We start from the raw sequence: 20000 nt of genomic DNA, 5'->3' as shown, positions 1-20000 counted from the left end.
ATTGAAACCCAGCTCAAATTTCTTCAAACCCCCCCCCCCCACACACACACACACCTACACACACACGCACACACACACACGCGCGCACACACAGACACACACACGCAAGTGTAAACAGTGTGTGATAGATAGGGCACTGGTCTGTTTGTGTGTTGATCCCTTTGGCAGGCCCTGCTCCTCCCGTCCAGTCAGAGCATCCATGATGAGTTACTACATGGATCCAGTTTCTTCCTACCCGGCCCTTCACCCCTGTGACCGTCTGGGTGCAATGGTAAGACCTGCCTCGTAAATTACCTCCGTGTTAAAGGCTGCCTCAGCTACCTACCACACAGGAGTGTGTGTGTGTGTGTGTGTGTGTGTGTGTGTGTGTGTGTGTGTGTGTGTCTTAGCACATGCTGCAAGAATGTGTGCAGAAGCATGTGTGTGTGTGTGTGTGTGTGTGTGTGTGTGTGTGTGTGTGTGTGTGTGTGTGTGTGTGTGTGTGTGTGTGTCTGCCAAAAAAGAAAAAAGGAGTGTGTGTTAGGTAAGCGGCTGAACTCTGGCTTCCATCACCTCGCAGACACACACTCTTTCTGATCTTCTTTCCTGTTGTAAATGATGTTGCACTAACGCTGTGTCCGTACGCGCTGTTCTTCGCCATTTCATCAAAAGTTAGGAAACACAGCAGCTGTTGAACAAGAGGGATATTTTCATCTGAGGTAAAGCTGTGAAATCGCTCTAATAAACGTCTCAGTGTTGCACAAACAGCCTGTGCCAAGGCGCGCTTCTCTCTTTAGCAAGTCATATTGTGAACAGTGAGACCTCTAGGCCTCTAACCTGACCGCTAAACAGGTCCATTTGGAGTCAGAGCATCCCTGCTAAATAACACTTTTGTCAGCGAAGCCACCTGCGCCGCGCTGCACAGCAGTCTGTTTGCCAGGACACCGAGGCTCTTAACGCCGTCCAAATGAAAGTGCTGAATACAGAGTCAGAGGAACATTGTGATTCCTGTCAGGAGAGCATCTGAAGGGTGAAGGCCATGAAGCAGAAGAAATACTTCCATTTGTATGCAGAGCGCCGGCACATTAGGCAAAGAGGCTGAGGTTATATGCAAATGGCAACCCCACCTGGCCCTGATACAAAACATAGAGGGATACAGCGCCCCCTGTCCTAATTGGCTCAGGTGCTGGGGCTTGCCTTTGAAATTGAGATTATTGTATCCCGGGGCAGACGTGGTCAAAAGGTGAATCTGGGTCAGCCCGCTAGCGCTATTTTCTAGAATTTACATGAATTATCAGCAGAAAGCAGAGGGATCTGGTGTGTTTTTTGCACGTATTTTCTGTCTTTTCTGTGTGCTTTGCAAAGATTGTATCCAGCAGAGAGGATACACAAATGGGCTCCCAAGAGGCTTGCAGTAAACACAATGAAAACGGTTGGAAGTCAGTTCAATGCGACGGTTGAAAATGTTAATATTAATTGCTTAGTGCAAAACAAGCAGAATAACAGCGTGGTTGAGTTTTAGACGATTATGCATTTCAAGCCACTCAGTCATTATGTCCATCCATTGAAGTGGCTTCAATCCTGAAATGCAAACTGTTGCTCTCAGCTGTCATTTTGAGGCTTTTTTTGTTCTCGCTTCAATTCCAGTTTACATTGAGTGAGTCATGATCCCAGATTTCAAGGAAATTGTGAAAGAAAAATCATTGCATAATTTGAAAAAAATCCATGTCTGTCAATCAGATGACTGTGCTTAAGTTTTATATGTAGACTACTGTGTGTGTGTGTGAGCAACTGAAGCAAGGGAGCAGATGTTGATGAGCACTGAACCAGCTACTTTAATAGATAAAGTAGCTAGGTCAAATAATAATCTTATAGGGGAATGGCTACCCCCCCCCCCCCCCCCCCCCTCCCATGCTCCTCCAATCACAGCTTCACAGGAGTCAAACCCTGTGCCAGTAGACAACCTAATATATACGGGTCTTTTTCTCATCAGTTAGATCTCAGCTCATTATAATCAAATTTGCCAGAATCAAATGAGGGTGTCTGTCTCTGATGCCATCTTGTCAATCTAACACTCTGTCATTGTAACTTGTCTCTCTGCATCTTTGCTGTTTGCATACACTGTTTTATGTCTTACTAATCAAGGACTGTGTTTGTGGCGTTTTCATACTGTTAATCGCAGCATCACTATGGTATGTGTGCTCGCTTAGTCACTTCTATCAGCATTGCAATACCCTTATGTGTTTCAATAGCTGCTTCATCATTGGTTTTATCTCTAATCAACATATACTGTACATATTTGCATGTGGGTGTCTGGCACATTAAAAAAAGTTTACTAAAGTGAATTGTCCCTGTTAAATGGAAGTAATGAAACTAACGAAAATCAATAAATTTATACAAATGATGATGTAATCAAGATGTAAGTAAAGTTTGGATGTTGACATGACTATGGCTCGATTGTCAGAACATGTTTATAACGCAAACACTAGGCTGATCATCTTCACTCGTTAATAAAACAGAAAGACACGGACATCACTCTGAATTGACTGTTTTAATTGCCACACGACGGACAAGTCGGGCAAGTGGTCCATCTTCAGCGCGTGTACTGGAGGTGAATCTGTCTTCTTCAGCGCGTGTACTGGAGGTGAATCTGTTCTTCAGCGCGTGTACTGGAGGTGAATCTGTTCTTCAGCGCGTGTACTGGAGGTGAATCTGTTCTTCAGCGCGTGTACTGGAGGTGAATCTGTTCTTCAGCGCGTGTACTGGAGGTGAATCTGTTCTTCAGCGCGTGTACTTCAGAGCGTGTACTGGAGGTGAATCTGTCAATACACACGCTGAAGAAGGGTGACTTGCCCCAAACGTCTGTCGCGTGACAATTAAAACAGTCAGTTCTGAGTGCTGTCCTTGTTTCTGTTTTGTTATCAACTAAGGATCCTGCACCACCCACGTTATACTATCATGAGTGATGATATTACTCTACACATTGAAAAGCAATACAAGGATCCTTTATCGATCCTTTATCATCATTCCATGTTATCTACACTATCAGTCTGTAATAATCCGTACATCATCCATCTTATCCATGTCATCCATGTTATCTACATGATCAGTCTGTAATAATCCATAAATCATCTATGTGGCTCCCTCATGCCTATCTCCCTCTGCTCCCGTGCTGACTGTACTGATAGGAACACCAGGAAACCTCTGAGAAGCTCATAGCCCCCCGATCCTCTGCTCATGTTAGCCATCCATAAAGCTGGCTGGCCACTGATAAACATGGCAGTGCTTAAAGGGGCTTCTTATCCGATTGGCAGTCAGCCTGTCTGTCACCAAGTCAGTTAAGCAGCCAGTCAGCCAGCTGGTTTGTCTGTTAGGCATATGACAGAGCCTGTAGATAGACAGGCCATGCCAGACCCCGTACAACTATCTGTCCATCATTGCTCTCAGTCTCTCTTTTTCCCTATTACTGTAACATGTGAATGTGAAGATCATGTCCATCCAGCGTGAAAGGACTATGTGACAATAACACAAATTGGACACACCATTTTCAGTTATAATGATTATGTTTAGGGTTAGGCCAGTTCGTAATGTGTTCTCAATAATCTATCTGGTAAAATAAAGGAAATGAATATGAATGGAAGTAAAACAACCTGGTTAAGGTTTGGGTGAAATGTAGGAAATTTAAACTATTCTTAAGGTTAGGCAAGTAAAACAATTTTGCAAAGGTTGTGGTTTTGGTTATGGTTAAATAAGAAATGGTTTTGCTGAAAATTATACATTTGTTGAAGGTATAACAATTCTTTACATGCCTTACATGGAATTGAACCCGTGTTGTCAGATTTGAAAACACCATCCACCACAACAATCACCTGATTGCCTATTGTCTTATTTCAATGCCAAACTGTCTGCTTCTAGTCGTGTCTCTATGTAATCTTTGTGTGGACACTGATTACAGTTTGCATGTTACATGGGTATAAGCAGGATGTCTGCTGTCATCCTGCCTTCAAATAGGCTCGTGTTTACCGTGTTCATGTGAAGAGCCCATATGAGGCGGTATTCACAACTTCGTAAGTGGACGTTTTCTGAAAGCTCCGAGTTCACGATGTCGTGTACACAACTTCCCATGTCGTAACTACGAGTTAGTGAGTTCCATTTGAAGGCAGCATTAATCTTGGCTACCTATGACATCATAACACTATCTCTGACATCACTGAATTACAATTTTGGGTCCTGGATGCTACGTGGGGCTTAGGACCCGCTCTGACTCTGGGTGGAGCGTGGACCGTTCTTGGTGATGTAAGCAGAACCGAACATCAGCCTCTTGGCAGACCCAACTGCAAAAGTGGGTTTCAACCCCTAGAGGACACTCTCGCTGCATGAGAATTATACAGTGTGTAGGATTCGAACAGTTTACTCTCAAATGTGGAGATTTTGACCAGAATCCTTCACCAACAATTCTCAAAAGCCATAAAGCAGAAAAAAGTTGGAGAAAAAGTGTTTTTGGGTTTAATTACCCTTTAACAACAACATATTGTGATTGACAGATGAAGGAAGAGGTTCTGTATAACTGTATTATATATACTATACTATACTATACTATACTATACTATACTATACTATTCTATACTATACTATACTATACTATACTATACTATACTATACTATACTATTCTATACTATACTGTGTAACGCGCTTCAACTCTGCTGAAGACTCACCTGGCATCAAAAGGTTAGTCTTGTAGTCTTGTTTGTTGCCTTAAATCCGTTTGCTCCAGTATACTTTTGACCAAATCTCTGAAGTCTCTCCTGATACATTCTGCTTTACAGTCATGGCCAAAAAATATTTGAGAGATGCTTTCTTCATTTTTAAACTTTATTTTCAATCTTTTGATCATTTATCCAGTTAGATGGACTGTTTTGAGAGGAATGTTGCACCCATTCTCACATCTTTTCTTTTTCAGCAGCAACGTCTCACAATATCTATTGAGATTTATGTTTGTTTTCAAAAGAGGTTTTTGATATGCTAAAAATGGCCAACTGGCTATCTGCCTGCCTATTATCTCTTGTATCCACACAGAATTTCATATCTCTGCCGGCTCCCCTCTCGAGTGCTGACTTTAGACTTCCCGCTTGGTGCAGCCTCTTATGTGAACATTTCTGTGATAAGCACAATAAAACAAAAGAGAAATGGAATGAGTCCAAATTGGCCGTGAGGGTTATCTGTCGGAAAACAAAGACAAATAGTTTTCAACATTCAAGGTTAGACTGTCTGCGAAAGCCACTGGAAAAGTTATTTTTTGATTAGTTGTTTTAAGCTTCACCTCAGTTTTAACCTAATTGCTAGATTAAATGAATATACATGGTTTTTTTTATTGGTAAATTCATCGTGTTAAATTGAAGTTACATTCATCCACGGCAACAGTAGGACACTGACTGGAAAGGGGTTAGCCGTATCATTAGCCATTAGAATGGGATGCATTTCTCCATGCTTCTCAGTTCAATAAGCGCACAAGCAAACCTCCAGCATATTGCTGGAATTCTACTGTAAGTGTTGCTCTTTGGTCAAATGAGTCAGTTATACTGACGTGTTGTTTGTCTCCAGAGGCAGAGTGGAGGGGTGGCAGTGGGCCCCCACACTCAGCTCCCAGGGGTGGTCCACCCTCAGCAGCAGTACTACCCATCCCAACCCCTGTACCCCCAGGACATCCCCCTGCAGGAGGTCCCCAATGGACACGACGTCTGCCCCACAGGTAAGACATGACTGATTTGATACATACTGCTGATATACGGCTTTGGAAGGAGACACAAATACATCATTCTTATAATACAGTCATGGTCGATATTTCAGGGAAGGATATCTGGCAACAGCTAGATCTAATCAAGATTCATTGTGACATGTAGGACACACGTTAGAACATTCTCCACAGAATGAAAAAACGTCATCAGAAATTCAAGCGATGATACACTTTTCCCATGCAGATGTTGGCACATCTTAGATACAGTCTGATTATTTTGCACCTTAAATAAAAGGCATCATTGGATCCGAGCTGCTCCAGACTTATTCCTTTAAACATCTTAGATATAGTTTGTTATTTTCTCTGCTCAGGGAGAGCTACTGTGAAGCCATGAGATTTATCCATCAGTGTAGAAGAAATGACACATAGCCTACATTCTCCTCAGTCTTCCTTTGTGTTCAAAATGTCTGCATTGAACAATGAGCCAAAAAAACAGAGACAACATTGGAGCCAAAAGATTGTTCATTGTGAAAACACAACTTAGAGCAAACAAAAGACTCTGTGCGAAGTGGAATGATAAGTGGACTGTGACTCACACACAAACATTCACGTCCACAATCTGGACAAACACATTATACTCCCTCATTTAGGATTTTTGAATGCACACACACACACACACACACACACACACACACACACACACACACACACACACACACATACACATGCATGTACACATGCACGCACACACGCACGCACACACACACACACACACACACACACACACACACACACACACACACACACACACACACACACACACACACACACACACATCTCTTCTTGGCCTGGCATTGTGGGTCTGCTTCTCAAGGGATGTTGATGATGCTGACCCTGAGGGCAATGCCTTTACCAGATACCCCCCCACCTCCCTCTGTCTGTCTGTCTGTCTGTCTCTCTCTCTCTCTCTCTCTCTCTCTCTCTCTCTCTCTCTCTCTCTCTCTCTCTCTGTCTCTCATTGTCTTCCTCTGTCTTTTTTTGCCTTTTTCAGTTTATCTGCCTGTCTCTCTTTCTCTGTGTCTGTCTGTCTCTTCCTCCCTTTCTCTTTGCCTTTTTCAGTCTGTCTGTCTGTCTGTCTGTCTGTCTGTCTGTCTGTCTGTCTGTCTGTCTGTCTGTCTGTCTGTCTGCCTGTCTCTGTCTCTCTCTCTCTATATATATATCTCTCTCTTTCCCCCTCCCTCCCTCCCTCCCTCCCTCCTCCTCTTTTGGGGACAGCCAAATGCCGTGCATTTTTCTGCTTCCAATCCTCTCTTTTTGTTCCTTTTCTTTTTCAAAAGAGTTTTATTTTAAACTGGAACATTCCTTCCAGTGCATGTGCCTGTGTTGGACTGTGGCCTCTCCATGTCCTCAACAGTGATTGATGCTGGTGCACTGGGACGCACGCCACGGGATAGGGTAGGGGTGCTGGGGGGCACAAGCTCTCTTCCGTCACCTCCCCGGGCTGGATGCAGGGGGCAAGGCAGGGGGCCAAAGGGCGGCCATCTTTTTCCCAAGCCCATGGTTTGGTCTCGGGGGATATGGAGGAGGCCTGCGTGTGTGTGTGTGTGTGGGTGTGTGCATGTGTGTGTGTGTGTGTGTGTGTGTGTGTGTGTGTGTGTGTGTGCATGTTGTGAGAGAGAGTCAGGATTTGATGGGATTTGCTGATGTTTGTTGCCAGAGACACACTCACTTCATTGGTCCCAGCGCTAAACCATTGACATAAACATTGCTGAGTGGAAAAAGATGACCGAGAGTTGACCTGTTTTTTCTGCTCCTCCTCCAGAATGTTCGACTCTGCTAGACCTCAGAGCATCCTATAGCCACCTGTAGATGTGAGTCATTTAGCTCCTCTTGGTGGTGTTATATACTGGGTGAGAGGCGTCACTCAGGCGTCTCTGCTGTCAGATAATGGGGCTATGAGTCTACGCTAACCTCAGAACCAGCTAATAACCTCTGACATAGTCCCCACACCCTGAAGCCGTTACTCTGACTAATCTCTCTCATCAACAGAAAATATGATGGCCACCCTTGCTTTTGCAAATTGCGTAGGTTGAGATTGTTCAAGTTGTGTCGTATTAAAAATGGGGGTACAAAAGTCATGTTTGTGCAGGGAATTATTATTTTGCGTTGTTGTTTTTTTGCCGTGCCCTGATTTTGTAAATGGTTCTGCACCTTGAAGTAGTTTGCTTTGAACAAATTCACGTGTGTGCCTTTCATTTTTCTGTTTTATCCCATGCACGGTCACAGCAATCATTGATTAGAGTCATGAATAGTTTCCAAGGTATTTTTTTTATTTATTTTACCCTTTTGAAGCCTAAAGGCAATTTAATCAGGCTGAAAACCCATTCACTCAAAAAAAAGAAAGAAAAAAAAGCAGCCTGTCTTTGACATCACCGGTTTCACGGAACTTGGCCTCCTAGTCCATGGGCCAAGGCAAAAATCGGTACCACCTGAGGTGACCGCACGATTTTGTTATTTTTGTCTTCCTACATGTCTCTAGTTTATATTTTGGTATGATAACCCTGCTGATTTGGTAGCTTAAGGATAGTTATCACTCTGTAAACAAACGTACCCCCATATAAATGACAAAACCCTGATTTCTGTGTATTAGTCCAGATGATATGTGAAAATGATGTTCCCTTTTTCGTAAAAGCATGAAACTTGGTACGCTTATAGTTTGGGGCCCTGTATAGTTTCAGAAATTGAGCCATCGCAAAAATGCCTTGTGGCGGCCATTTTAATTCTGCCATAAGCAAATTATGTAGTTTGCATCATATCTCCTGAACCACACATGCTAACACTGAAAAGGAGATGTCTATCCCAATGTTTTCATGGTCAAGGATTACAATGATACCATATAGAACATCATAAACTGTTAAAGTGACTAATCAATGGTGAATTTGATGACGTTGTGAGAAGACAGTATCTGATAACCGATGCTATAACTTCAAAGCCATGACCATTCTCTGGCTAAGATGTTTTGATGAGTGATTTGACTTATATAGACCTTTTGTTAAAATAGCGCCCAGGTCCCTCCTAAGGATCCTGGGATTTTCCTTGCCAGATGGCCAAATCCAAGATGGCCACTGGCGCCATGTTAAAAAATTGACTTTTGACCCAGAGCACATAGAATAATGTATGAAGACACTTTTCGGTGTAAGTCAACCACGAGGAATCCGATTCTGACATCAGTTTGACATTATGGCATAGTTTTGACCCAGAATTCCAAGATGGCTGCCATCCAGTATTGTGGAAATGTAACTTTTGAATGGGAAGGTATACTGTGCGTTTGGGGTTTACCACAAGGAAGGAGATTAACAATGGTGGATGTTTTGGGAGTCATTTCAGAATTATGTTCACTGAAAATATGTTAATGTCAACACCCATTTTACCTTGGTACTGCTGTACCAACTACCCCCAGGATTTCTTGCATTAAAATATTTAATGAATGTATGACAAGATAACTAAAATAAGCTATTTTTATTAGCTGTAGCTATAGATTCTGAATCATCAGATTCCGCTCATCATCTTTAGCCAAGTATGCTGTGTCATACCGGTCGATCACACAGATATGTCAACATCACCATGGCGGACAAGGATGATGGATGACACCTTGTGGACATAGTCCGACCACTTGTATGGGGTGCCATCTTGTGTCTGCCAATCCAATTGCTGATGGAGTTGCCATCATCTCGATCATGCCCATGTCAACGAGAGTGATGTAGGGTTCTTGCAGCCCTACAGATTGGAGATAGAGCTTCTAGATGCGCTTGCTCTTCTGCGTCTTCCTGTATGTGATGTTGGAGTTGAATAAGGCCACACATTCATCAAAAACACAATGTTCCAGCAACTCGTGGAGGTTTACAAGTTGACCACAACCAGGTCAATCACTGCCTTGGAGCGCTCCACTCCATCTCAGCAGCTCCTACCTTGAGTTCCTTCCCGGGTAGTCTTGCTTGCCAGACTCCCTCCCTACAATGGCAGAGTCTGGCTGCTAATACCTCCACCCTGGTATAGGGGAAAAAGGCTCCGTTCACCTTTACAACTATCCACCAAACGTATCAAGCAGCTTTATTGCACAATCCAGATCCAACCGTTTTCAGCATGTAGCAACGAGCTAGCATTGTTGATGTTGTTTCACAGTGGCACAGGCATTTGAGATAGACAGATTTGACATGGAGGGAGTGGAAACGAAATCCATAAATGGTCGCCACCAGTCAGTCAGAGCGGGTTGGAGCATGCATGCAGGGAGGAGGGTGGAAGATGATTGTGATGCTGCAGACGCGAAGTGCCGCTGTGTGTAAATTCAGCTCGAGCAGGACCCTGGCCATTCACACCAGACGCACTGCCAGATCCAACCGTTTTCAGCATGTAGCAACGAGCTAGCATTGTTGATGTTGTTTCACAGTGGCACAGGCATTTGAGATAGACAGATTTGACATGGAGGGAGTGGAAACGAAATCCATAAATGGTCGCCACCAGTCAGTCAGAGCGGGTTGGAGCATGCATGCAGGGAGGAGGGTGGAAGATGATTGTGATGCTGCAGACGCGAAGTGCCGCTGTGTGTAAATTCAGCTCGAGCAGGACCCTGGCCATTCACACCAGACGCACTGCTTTGCTCCGCGCCGGTGACCACTTGTACTGACTTCCTATCTGGCTTCACACAATCACTCGCGGGTCTCACACAAAAATAGATCAGACGCCGAAACAATCTCTGCATGGGGCGAGCCGGCCTCATCACGGCTGGTCTGACTGAACGGTCTAATGTGCTAACAAGTGCACCAAAATGAAACTGGCTGCGCTTCCAGATGCTTCGTCACTTCAGCGTCTGGTGTTTTTAGTCCTTTTCGCATCCACTCATTGCAGACTTAAAATCAGCCCATGCTGCAGGAGAGGAGAAGTTGACCAGATTCTTGCAAGTCCCGGGGGCCCTATCTTCGCAAAAGCGGTACGCCGCGCGCAATGCAAATTGGGGGCGTGCACAAGCGCATGCCTGTTATAATTTTACTGGACATAGGCGTGCCACAATCAGCCGTTTCTGCTCAGAATACGGGGCAGCACCTCTTACACGCTAAAAAAAAGCATCTCTTACGCGCTAAATACTCTGCTGCGCTTGAGCGCACCATAATCTCTATGCTGTGCAGCGCAGAGTAAAATTCCTTTTGGATATGTCATTACACACGGACGTGCCCACGCCAGGACATCAAATTCTGCTGCTAAAATTGGATATTAGCAGATAATTCAGTGAGGCAATGCAATCAACTATAACTCACTGAGAAACTTTTATCACATCGCAAAGAGGGAAATTAATTGAGAAAACTTGTTGGACATAGGCCATAGGCTTCACCTTTCCCATAGTCTCGCTGGCCAGCCTCCCCTCCCACGCAGGTCTCCATAGTGGGATTGCGATGGGCGGCGCTTAGCGGCAGTGCCCTTGGAAAATAGTTTCCAACAATCCAACTTGCCGTTTTCAGCGTGTAGCAACGAGCTAGCATGTAGGTTTCTGCCGTTAGCTTGCTAGCTAGTTAGCGTTGTTGTTTTCACTGAGGCGGCAGGGCACTATTTACAGCGACACACAGGGAGGAGGGAGCGGAAGCTGCTCTGATTGACGTGGTCGGAGCCAATGACAGAGTTTGTAATAAGCCGGGAGCAGACATCCGGCACCCACTGAAACAGTCGCTCCAATGGGGAGCAGCTGTAGAGCAGGGGAGGGCTTATCCCAGTTGCCTGTTTCCGTGGCGCCAGACTCCTCTCCCGGTAGGGAGGGGAGGCTGGCCGTGGCCAGCGAGACTAACATAATTATGAAATTACCCTCAAAACACAATATTTGTCATTACTAAACCATGTTTGGTCGGCATGGATTTGCAATTAAAATAGCTATAATTCGCCATTGTTAATCTCCGTCCTTACTCTAAAAATGGTAAACCCCAAACACCACATACGTATATGTTGCCATTCAAAAGTTAAGTTTTCACGCTACTGGATGGCAGCCATCTTGGAATTGTGGGTCAAAATTATGACAGAATGTTAAACTGATGTCAGAAGCAGATTCTTTGTGGTTGACTTACACCGAAAAGTGTCTTCATACATTATTCTAGGTGCTCTGGTTCAAAAGTAAATTTTTCAAGATTGTACCAGTGGCCATCTTGGATTTGGCCATCTGGCAGAAAGTCGGAGGATGTTTGGGAGGGGCCTGGGGGACATAGAAGTCAAATTACTCATCAAAAAATCTTAGCCAGAGAGTGGTCATGGAATTGAGGTTATAGCATCAGTTATCAGAAACTGTTTCCTTCTCACGTCATTAAATTCCCCATTGCTTAGTTACTTTAACAGTTTATGATGTTCTATATGGTATCATTGTAATCCTTGACCATGAAAACATAGGGACAGACATCACCTTTTCTGTGTTATCATGTGTGGTTCAGGAGATATGATGCAAACTACATAATTCACTTATGGCGGAATTAAAATGGCCACCGCGAGGCATTTTTGTGATGGCTTAATTTCTGAAGATTTACGGGGCCCCAAACTATATGTGTTATATAGTTTCATGCTTTTATGAAAAAGTGAACATGATTTTCACATATCATCTGGACTAATACACAGAAATCAGGGGTTTGTCATTTATATGGGAGAAGGTTTTTTACAGAGTGATAACTATCAATAAGCTACCAGATTGGCACGGTTATCATACTAAAATATAAACTAGAGACATGTAGGAAGACAAAAATACAAAAATTGCGCGGTCCCCTTAGGTGGTACCGATTTCACCATTGGCCCATGGACTAATTGCATTGTATCCTTCTCAAAACACCACTGAATTCACCAAAACACCACTTAATTCACCATTAACTATTCATGTGAACAGTTTATGATGTTGTATATGGCGTCATTGTAATCCCTGACCATGAAAACATAGGGGTAGACATCACATTTTCTGCGTTATCATGTGTGGTTCAGGAGATATGATGAAATCAGGGTTTTGTCATTTTTTGGGGGTAGGTTTGTTTACAGAGTGATAACTATCCTTAAGCTACCAAATCGGAAGGGTTATCATACCAAAATATAAACTAGAGACATGTAGGAAGACAAAAATAACAAAATCGTGCGGTCACCTCAGGTGGTACCGATATGTCAAAATTTGAGCCTTGGCCCATGGACTATCCTGACTGTTTGCTGTTTGTTCAATGACTAAAGTGTAAGATTTCCAATATGTCTTGTTTGTTCCTTGTTACTGATAGAGTTCAATCATCCAACCCCCCCCCCCCCCCCCCCCCCCCCCCCACACACACACACACACACACACACACACACACACACACACACACACACACACACACAACTCAAAACAATAGAGTCACTACCAACAGGAGGATACACTGTTTGACATTGACAGGGAGGTTTAGCACATTTGACTTGGGGCCTTCCCACATAATCAGCTGTGCTGCTCATTCCACCAATGCATGATCCATATGGGGCATCTTTGTAGAGGGAAATGTCCATGCTTTCCAATGAGATAAGATACACTGCTGATGATACAGTAACATCAGCAAGTTCAGTAAGTTGAATCTTGAATCTTAAACAGCCATAACAGCGACCAAACACCATTTTTTAGGGGTGGCCTTTTGAAAATAGTTGCACCTACATGTACTCTTACAAAATAATTGATATTGAAAAGAAATCACTACATTTTGAAGCTTACTCCTCATGTCTAACTAAACTGAACTGAAACCTCCTGTTCAAAGCGACTATACCAAGTAGCCAAACTCTGTGTTTTGAGAATGAATTGGGTGAACTGTGCTTGTGAGAGCTGTGAGAGAGAAAGAGAACAGAGCAGATGTGAGGCGGGGAAGTTGGATGTTACAGGACCATCGCATGTTTGGCCAGGAGCCCAATGTCACACACACACTTCCTGACAACAACCATGCCATGGTGCTGTTTACACTGACCCAGCTCTGCTCTGCACTCTCCAACACTCACACCACACACACACACACGCACACACACACACACACACACACACACACACACACACACACACACACACACACACACACACACACACACACACACACACACACACACACACACACACACGCACACACACACACCGTAGAGATTCATTCACTCTGTGTGTGTGTGTGTGAGTGAGTGCGTGTGAGTGACAGGGACACACACCAAAGTGTGTGCACGCGCGTGCATACGCACACACGCGCGCGCGCACACACACACACAAACACACACACACACACACACACACACACACACACACACACACACTCCATGCATGCTCACCCACCATCCTGCAGTGATGCACCCTCCACATGTTCATTCATTAAATTCACACCCTCTCTGCACTCTGCCGTGTATTGTATTACAGCATCCTCCCATTCAGCAAAGCAGCACACACACACACACGCACACACATACGCGCACACACACACACACACACACACACACACACACACACACACACACACACACACACACACACACACACACACACACACACACACACACATCCACTCCCAGGCACCCGTCAGTTCACTGTACATTTAAACATGCACTCCCATTTAGTAGAGGCAAACACAGCTGTGATCTGGCACTCAGGGACCATTGGCCTGTGTTTTATTTGATGTGATTTGACAGCTGGACAGTTGGAAGAGGAGGGGAAGGAGGGGAAGGAGGGGGAGTGTAGCGAAAAGGAGAGTGGGGGGAGAATACATTTTGAAGAGAGAGGGGACACATAAGGAGAGGGATAAGTCACAGGACTGGGACCGGCGTTGGTGGGAGGAGAGGAGAGGAGAGGAGAGGAGAAGAGGGGAGTGGATAGGAGAAGAGAGGATGGGAGTGGAGAGGAGAGGAGAAGAGAGGAGGGGAGAGGAGGGGAGAGGAGGGGAGAAGAGAGGAGAGGAGAAGAGAGGAGGGGAGAAGAGAGGAGAGGAGAAGAGAGGAGTGGAGAGGAGAAGAGGGGAGTGGAGAGGATAAGAGAGGAGGGGAGTGGAGAGGAGGGGAGAGGAGAGGAGAGGAGAAGAGAGGAGGGGAGTGGAGAGGAGTGGAGTGGAGAGGAGAGGAGAAGAGAGGAGTGAAGAGGATGGGAGGGGAGTGGAGAGGAGAGGAGAGGAGTGGAGAGGAGAGGAGGGGAGTGCAGATGGAGGATGGGAGAGGAGTGGAGAGGAGAGCAGAGGATGGGAGAGGAGTGGAGAGGAGAGGAGGGGAGAGGAGAGAAGGGGAGTGGAGAGGAGGGGAGAGGAGAGAAGGGGAGTGGAGAGGAGAGGAGAGGAGAAGAGGGGAGTGGAGAGAAGGGGAGAGGAGAGGAGGGGAGAGGAGAGGAGAGAAGGGGAGAGAAGCGGAGAGAAGGGGAGAGGAGAGGAGAGGAGAGGAGAGGAGAGGAGAGGAGAGGAGAGGAGGGGAGTGGAGAGAAGGGGAGAGGAGAGGAGAGGAGAGGAGAGGAGAGGAGAGGAGAGGAGAGGAGAGGAGAGGAGAGGAGAGGAGAGGAGGGGAGGGGAGGGGAGAGAAGGGGAGTGGAGTGGAGTGGAGTGGAGAGGAGTGGAGTTGAATGGAGAGGAGGTTCTTGTGAGGGGGTGTGTGTGTGGGGGCTTCTCCTCTGATGAGGGGCACGTCCTCACGGGCGCAGGCCCATTTTTTATTTCTCAAAGTAAACAGGCGGCCTGCGGGGGTCCAGGGGGTTATGGGAAAAGAGGAAACAGTGATGCTAATCAGGCCGGCGCACACTTCCCCCTCCAACAATAAAACACAACAAGAGAGGAAAGACGGAAAAGAGACAGACAACTCTGGAGGAACCGCAAACGACGGGCCTTTACCTCCACAGCAGCACACTGCCTGCGTAGTGCATAGGGGTGACGCTAGTGCAGCAAGTGAGGCATGGGTGCTGCTGAATGGGCCAAGGTAGAAAGTAACAATTTACTACGACTGCAGCCAGCCTACTGGAGATGTGCGTATTTTTAGAAGTCTGTGGTTTTTGAGTAAGTGTTCATATCAGACTGTGAGTAGCCTACGCTGGGATCTGGCATTAAGCTGTCACTCTAGACTTTACATCACATTATCACCAGACGGAACTAAAAAGGAACTATCTCAAATAAATACATGTTGGGAGATATACTTTTCCCTTAGTCAGTGAGTGATATTTCTGGACCTGAGTGCAATGTCAGCGTTGTTTCCACCTCTGTCTGCAGGGGGCATCGTCAGTAAAGCGCTCCACTTTCTAAGTGCTTTATTTCTAGGAAGTGTAGCGTGGCAACTTCCTCTTGATAACCCCATGACTAATTGCAAACCACTTCAGTTGCAGAACATTGAGTTCTGAAACGCAGCATGCGATCGGTAAGAGCTGATGATGCAACAGATGACAGCTCATTGGGAAAGGTGGAGTTTTAACGGGTCATGAGATAGACCTCCTATTGTTTTAATGTTTATATTGTGTTAGTAATATCCACACACTGTTAAATACAATGACTGGATCCCCGTAATGGTAATGGAGTGAATAGCTCTAATCCTGTTTCACAATGGTTCTTTATAGCTGAATCTGGCATGGGCATGGAAACCTATTGTATAAGCAATGGTTCTCAAAGAGGGGTCCGGGGACCCCCAGCGGTTCTTGAGGGGGTTCCAGGGGGTCCCCCAGCAAAAAAGGGAATAATTTATTTTACAATAATTTTGTCCAGAATGTATGGCTGTTTTGCTCATGGGTTTCATACACTTTATGGAATAAAACATCTAAAAGAAAAAATCTTATCAGATGAGGGACCCTGGGACAAAATCTTATCAAATGATGGTCTGTGGTCTAATTTGTGTCACACTCGGGGTCCTTGATGTGAAAAAAGTTTGCGAACCAGTGCTATAAGGAATAGGCCTACATTTTCACCAAGATGAATCAAAGAGTTTTGCAACAATTATATCTGGATTCATATTGACATTTTCTACAGTATACAATTTTTGTGTAATATTACTTACTATAGTGTACAACTCACATTTCTATGATGGACTTCTTAAAATAGAAGACTGCTGCTTTTTCCATTTGGCTGTGGGGAGGAGAGCAGCTTTATCTGTGTGCTGGTAGCTGAGGGGAGGGAGGGGGGGGAGGGAGGGAGGTCTGGGAGGCCCAGTGGCTCAGAGGGGGGTGGAGGGGGGTGGGGATAATTGAATTATCTGCACAATGGAGTGATGGAGGGCACGTGGTGCCGCTAATGGAGGAAGAGATGTCCTTTTTAGCGAGGCTAATTGTTCAGAAAAGAGCTCAGCCTTTGTTCAGGGAGGCCCCGCTACTATCCTGGTGCACGCCACTTACACACGCACCCACGCACACACGCACGCACACACACACACGCACGCACACACACACACACACACACACGCACGCACGCATGCACACACGCACACGCACGCACATGCACGCTCACAGCACTCCTGTCCCAGCTAACTCTGTGATCTCAGCAGGGTTCATGCAGCCTGTGGCACCTTCAGACAGCATGCACCAGAGACAGAGGCCACAAGGCCCCCACTGTTTTACTGTCTCACTGTCTGCTCAGAGTGCGCGTGTGTGTGTGCGCGCGCGTGTGTGTGTGTGTGTGTGTGTGTGTGTGTGCGTGTGCGTGTGTGTGTGTGGTGTGTGTGTGTGTGTGTGCGTGTCCACCACATATCTGCGTGTGCGCATCAGTCACTCTGTAAATGAGTGACTGATTGATTACATGCTAAATGATGCCTATTCACGCCACATGCCAAACCAGTTAGGTCATAATTGTCTGAGATGTTCTTCACGTTGATTGTGCCCTGGCTGGGAGCTACTGCTACACTGCCATTCAAAGTCACCATTCTGTATACATCTGTATCCATACAGTACTATAATGTTATGTTGTAACAAACACAACCCTTTCCCATTTGTTGCACGGGTACCAACAGCAGACAAAGACATATCACTTGACAGCTGTATGGATTGCTCTAAATAGAATAACCTTTCAGTTAACTCTGTGAAAAGTAGCAGGTGCAACGGTTACATCCAAGCTTACAGACAAGCAGATAACACAGATGTGCCAGAGAGAGAGAGAGAGAGAGAGAGAGAGAGAGAGAGAGAGAGAGAGAGAGAGAGAGAGAGAGAGAGAGAGAGAGAGCGAGCTGCTTGAGCTATGGTGCTACACTGCAAGGCAAGTGAGTGAAGCCAGCTAACTGTCAAAACCATGGCAACAGCATTTGCCAGGTGAAGGAGAGAGACCAAAGCTCATGTGTTGTCTGATATGGGACATGGCTCTTCAGATGCACTGTTACATACACTGTTACATACACTGTTACATACATACAGCGCCTGCTGGCTCTGTGATTGTGAGACAATGGACTTTTTTTTTTATGGTCTGAAAAACAAACAGCGAGATTTATTTGGGTCGAGAACAATATTGTTTGTGTGAGGTTTTGCACAATAGACATAAAACAAAATGAACCCAGCAAATAGTTGCTTTAGTTGGCATCGAGATCTTACTGGGTCGTTTTTATGAAACTCATTTCTCTTATTTCAAAAGAGAGCCAATGGGTTACTACTGTTCATGAGCACATGTTCCTCCTCAGGCTGGTGATACAGCAGGCAGTCTAGATGATCATTGCTCCCAGCAACAAACAACAAAACGAGACAGAAATATAGTCAAATGTTTCCTGGCGGCAGGACCTTCCTGTGTGATTAAAGCAGCAAAGCTGACACAGCTCCTCTAGTAGCCTACTGTTTCTAATCAGTTTGCCACAAAGTTGCCCGTTTAATCGCTTTTTACACATTTGAGTCAAATAATACTTTTTTTTATCATAGCAATCTGATGAGTATGTTTTTGGAAAATACTATTAAATGTATATATTTTTTACAAATCCTCTGTAAGGGGCTGAAAAGGGCCACTTTGCCTGCCAGCTCCGGCCCAGATATTAGTCAGCAACGCCATTAAGCCCCTAATGGCCGCCCTTAGGCACAAAAGGACCCGGCTTGTCCTTTAAAGAACAGATAGCAAGGAGTTCATTAACACAAAACAAAGAGGGCCAGTCACAGAGAGTGAGAGAGTGACTGACTGACCGGCTGAGATGGAGTGAGAGGGCCTGTTCCCATCCCAGCGCCCTCCCATTCTTCTTCTCTTGCTCCTCTCACCGCAGAACCCACCAGCACTCTTCTCAGACGCTTCCACCCAGGCCCCTATCCCGCCCCGTGAAACCCGATCCGCCCGGGGCTGCTAATGGAGCCGGTGAAGTACCACCGGTTTAAAGATCCATACGTGATCAATACCCTTGGCTCCCCAGTCTCCATCCAGATCATCCCATTTGGAAATACATGCGTACAGTACATGCAGAAGTATCATATTGACTCGCATGGTAGGATGCATCGTATTGACTTACCCTAACAAGGTTACTTTGGAGGCGGGTGGATACATGGAAATCGGGGCTGGTGCCTTAGATACGCTTTACGTGAAATGAAAGAAAGAATGAACACATTTGCATTGACACGAGTATTAGGGGTGGAATCACCAGAGGCCCCACGGTACGATAACATCACGATACTTGAGTCACAATACGATAATCACCATACTTAAGTCACAACATGATATCCTGAGGATTGTGATAAGATATATTGTGATTTATTACCTTTTTTTCCAACTGCAAATGATGTGCCCAAGGGAAAACTCGTACAGGTAGGCTGTAAGGACGTGGATTACCAGAGGCCTGATGGGCCGATATTATCACGATGCTTAATTAAGTCATGATGTACACTATCGATGTATCATGTATCGATACAATATTGCCACGCAAAATATTGCGATACTATGCTCTAGCGACCGACCCTCCACCCCTAATGAGTATGAACTGAGGGCTGTCTACTCCTTCAGTGTTTCTAGCTGGAGCAGACCATTGTTAAAAGCAGTAGGTGCTGATGGAACCAAGGTGAGAATTACTGTTATAATCTGCCATGATCTGCTGCTATGGGAGGTTCTCTCTGACGGTGGTTGTTGTAGTGGAGCGGCACTGTGGGTAAATATATGTCTCTTTGGTTTGTCCTTTTCCAGTGGCAGGACAAAATCTCTTTTCCAGTGGCAGGACAAAATCTCTTTTCCAGTGGCAGGACAAAATCTCTTTCCAGTGGCAGGACAAATCTCTTTTCCAGTGGCAGGACAAAATCTCTTTTCCAGTGGCAGGACAAAATCTCTTTTCCAGTGGCAGGACAAAATCTCTTTTCCAGTGGCAGGACAAAATCTTGATTCAATTTCCAAC

General features: G+C 45.3%; 1 protein-coding gene across 1 annotated transcript in view; it reads left to right on the top strand.

The window, feature by feature from the left end:
- The window catches only part of ets1 (v-ets avian erythroblastosis virus E26 oncogene homolog 1), a gene marked incomplete at its 5' end in the record, with an annotated part of 61067 nt that overhangs the window by 6566 nt on the left and 34501 nt on the right, over nt 1-20000 (top strand). The window contains 2 exons of the mRNA XM_083636631.1: nt 169-271; nt 5582-5729. Coding sequence (XP_083492757.1) covers nt 169-271; nt 5582-5729 — 251 coding nt within the window. The remainder of the gene's footprint in view (nt 1-168; nt 272-5581; nt 5730-20000) is intronic.

The sequence above is a fragment of the Poromitra crassiceps genome (genome assembly GCF_964638095.1).
Source record: "Poromitra crassiceps genome assembly, chromosome: 5".
In the NCBI taxonomy this organism is placed as follows: domain Eukaryota; kingdom Metazoa; phylum Chordata; class Actinopteri; order Beryciformes; family Melamphaidae; genus Poromitra; species Poromitra crassiceps.
The sequence above is the reverse complement of the archived record's forward strand: the minus strand, read 5'-3'. Positions and strand labels throughout refer to the sequence as shown.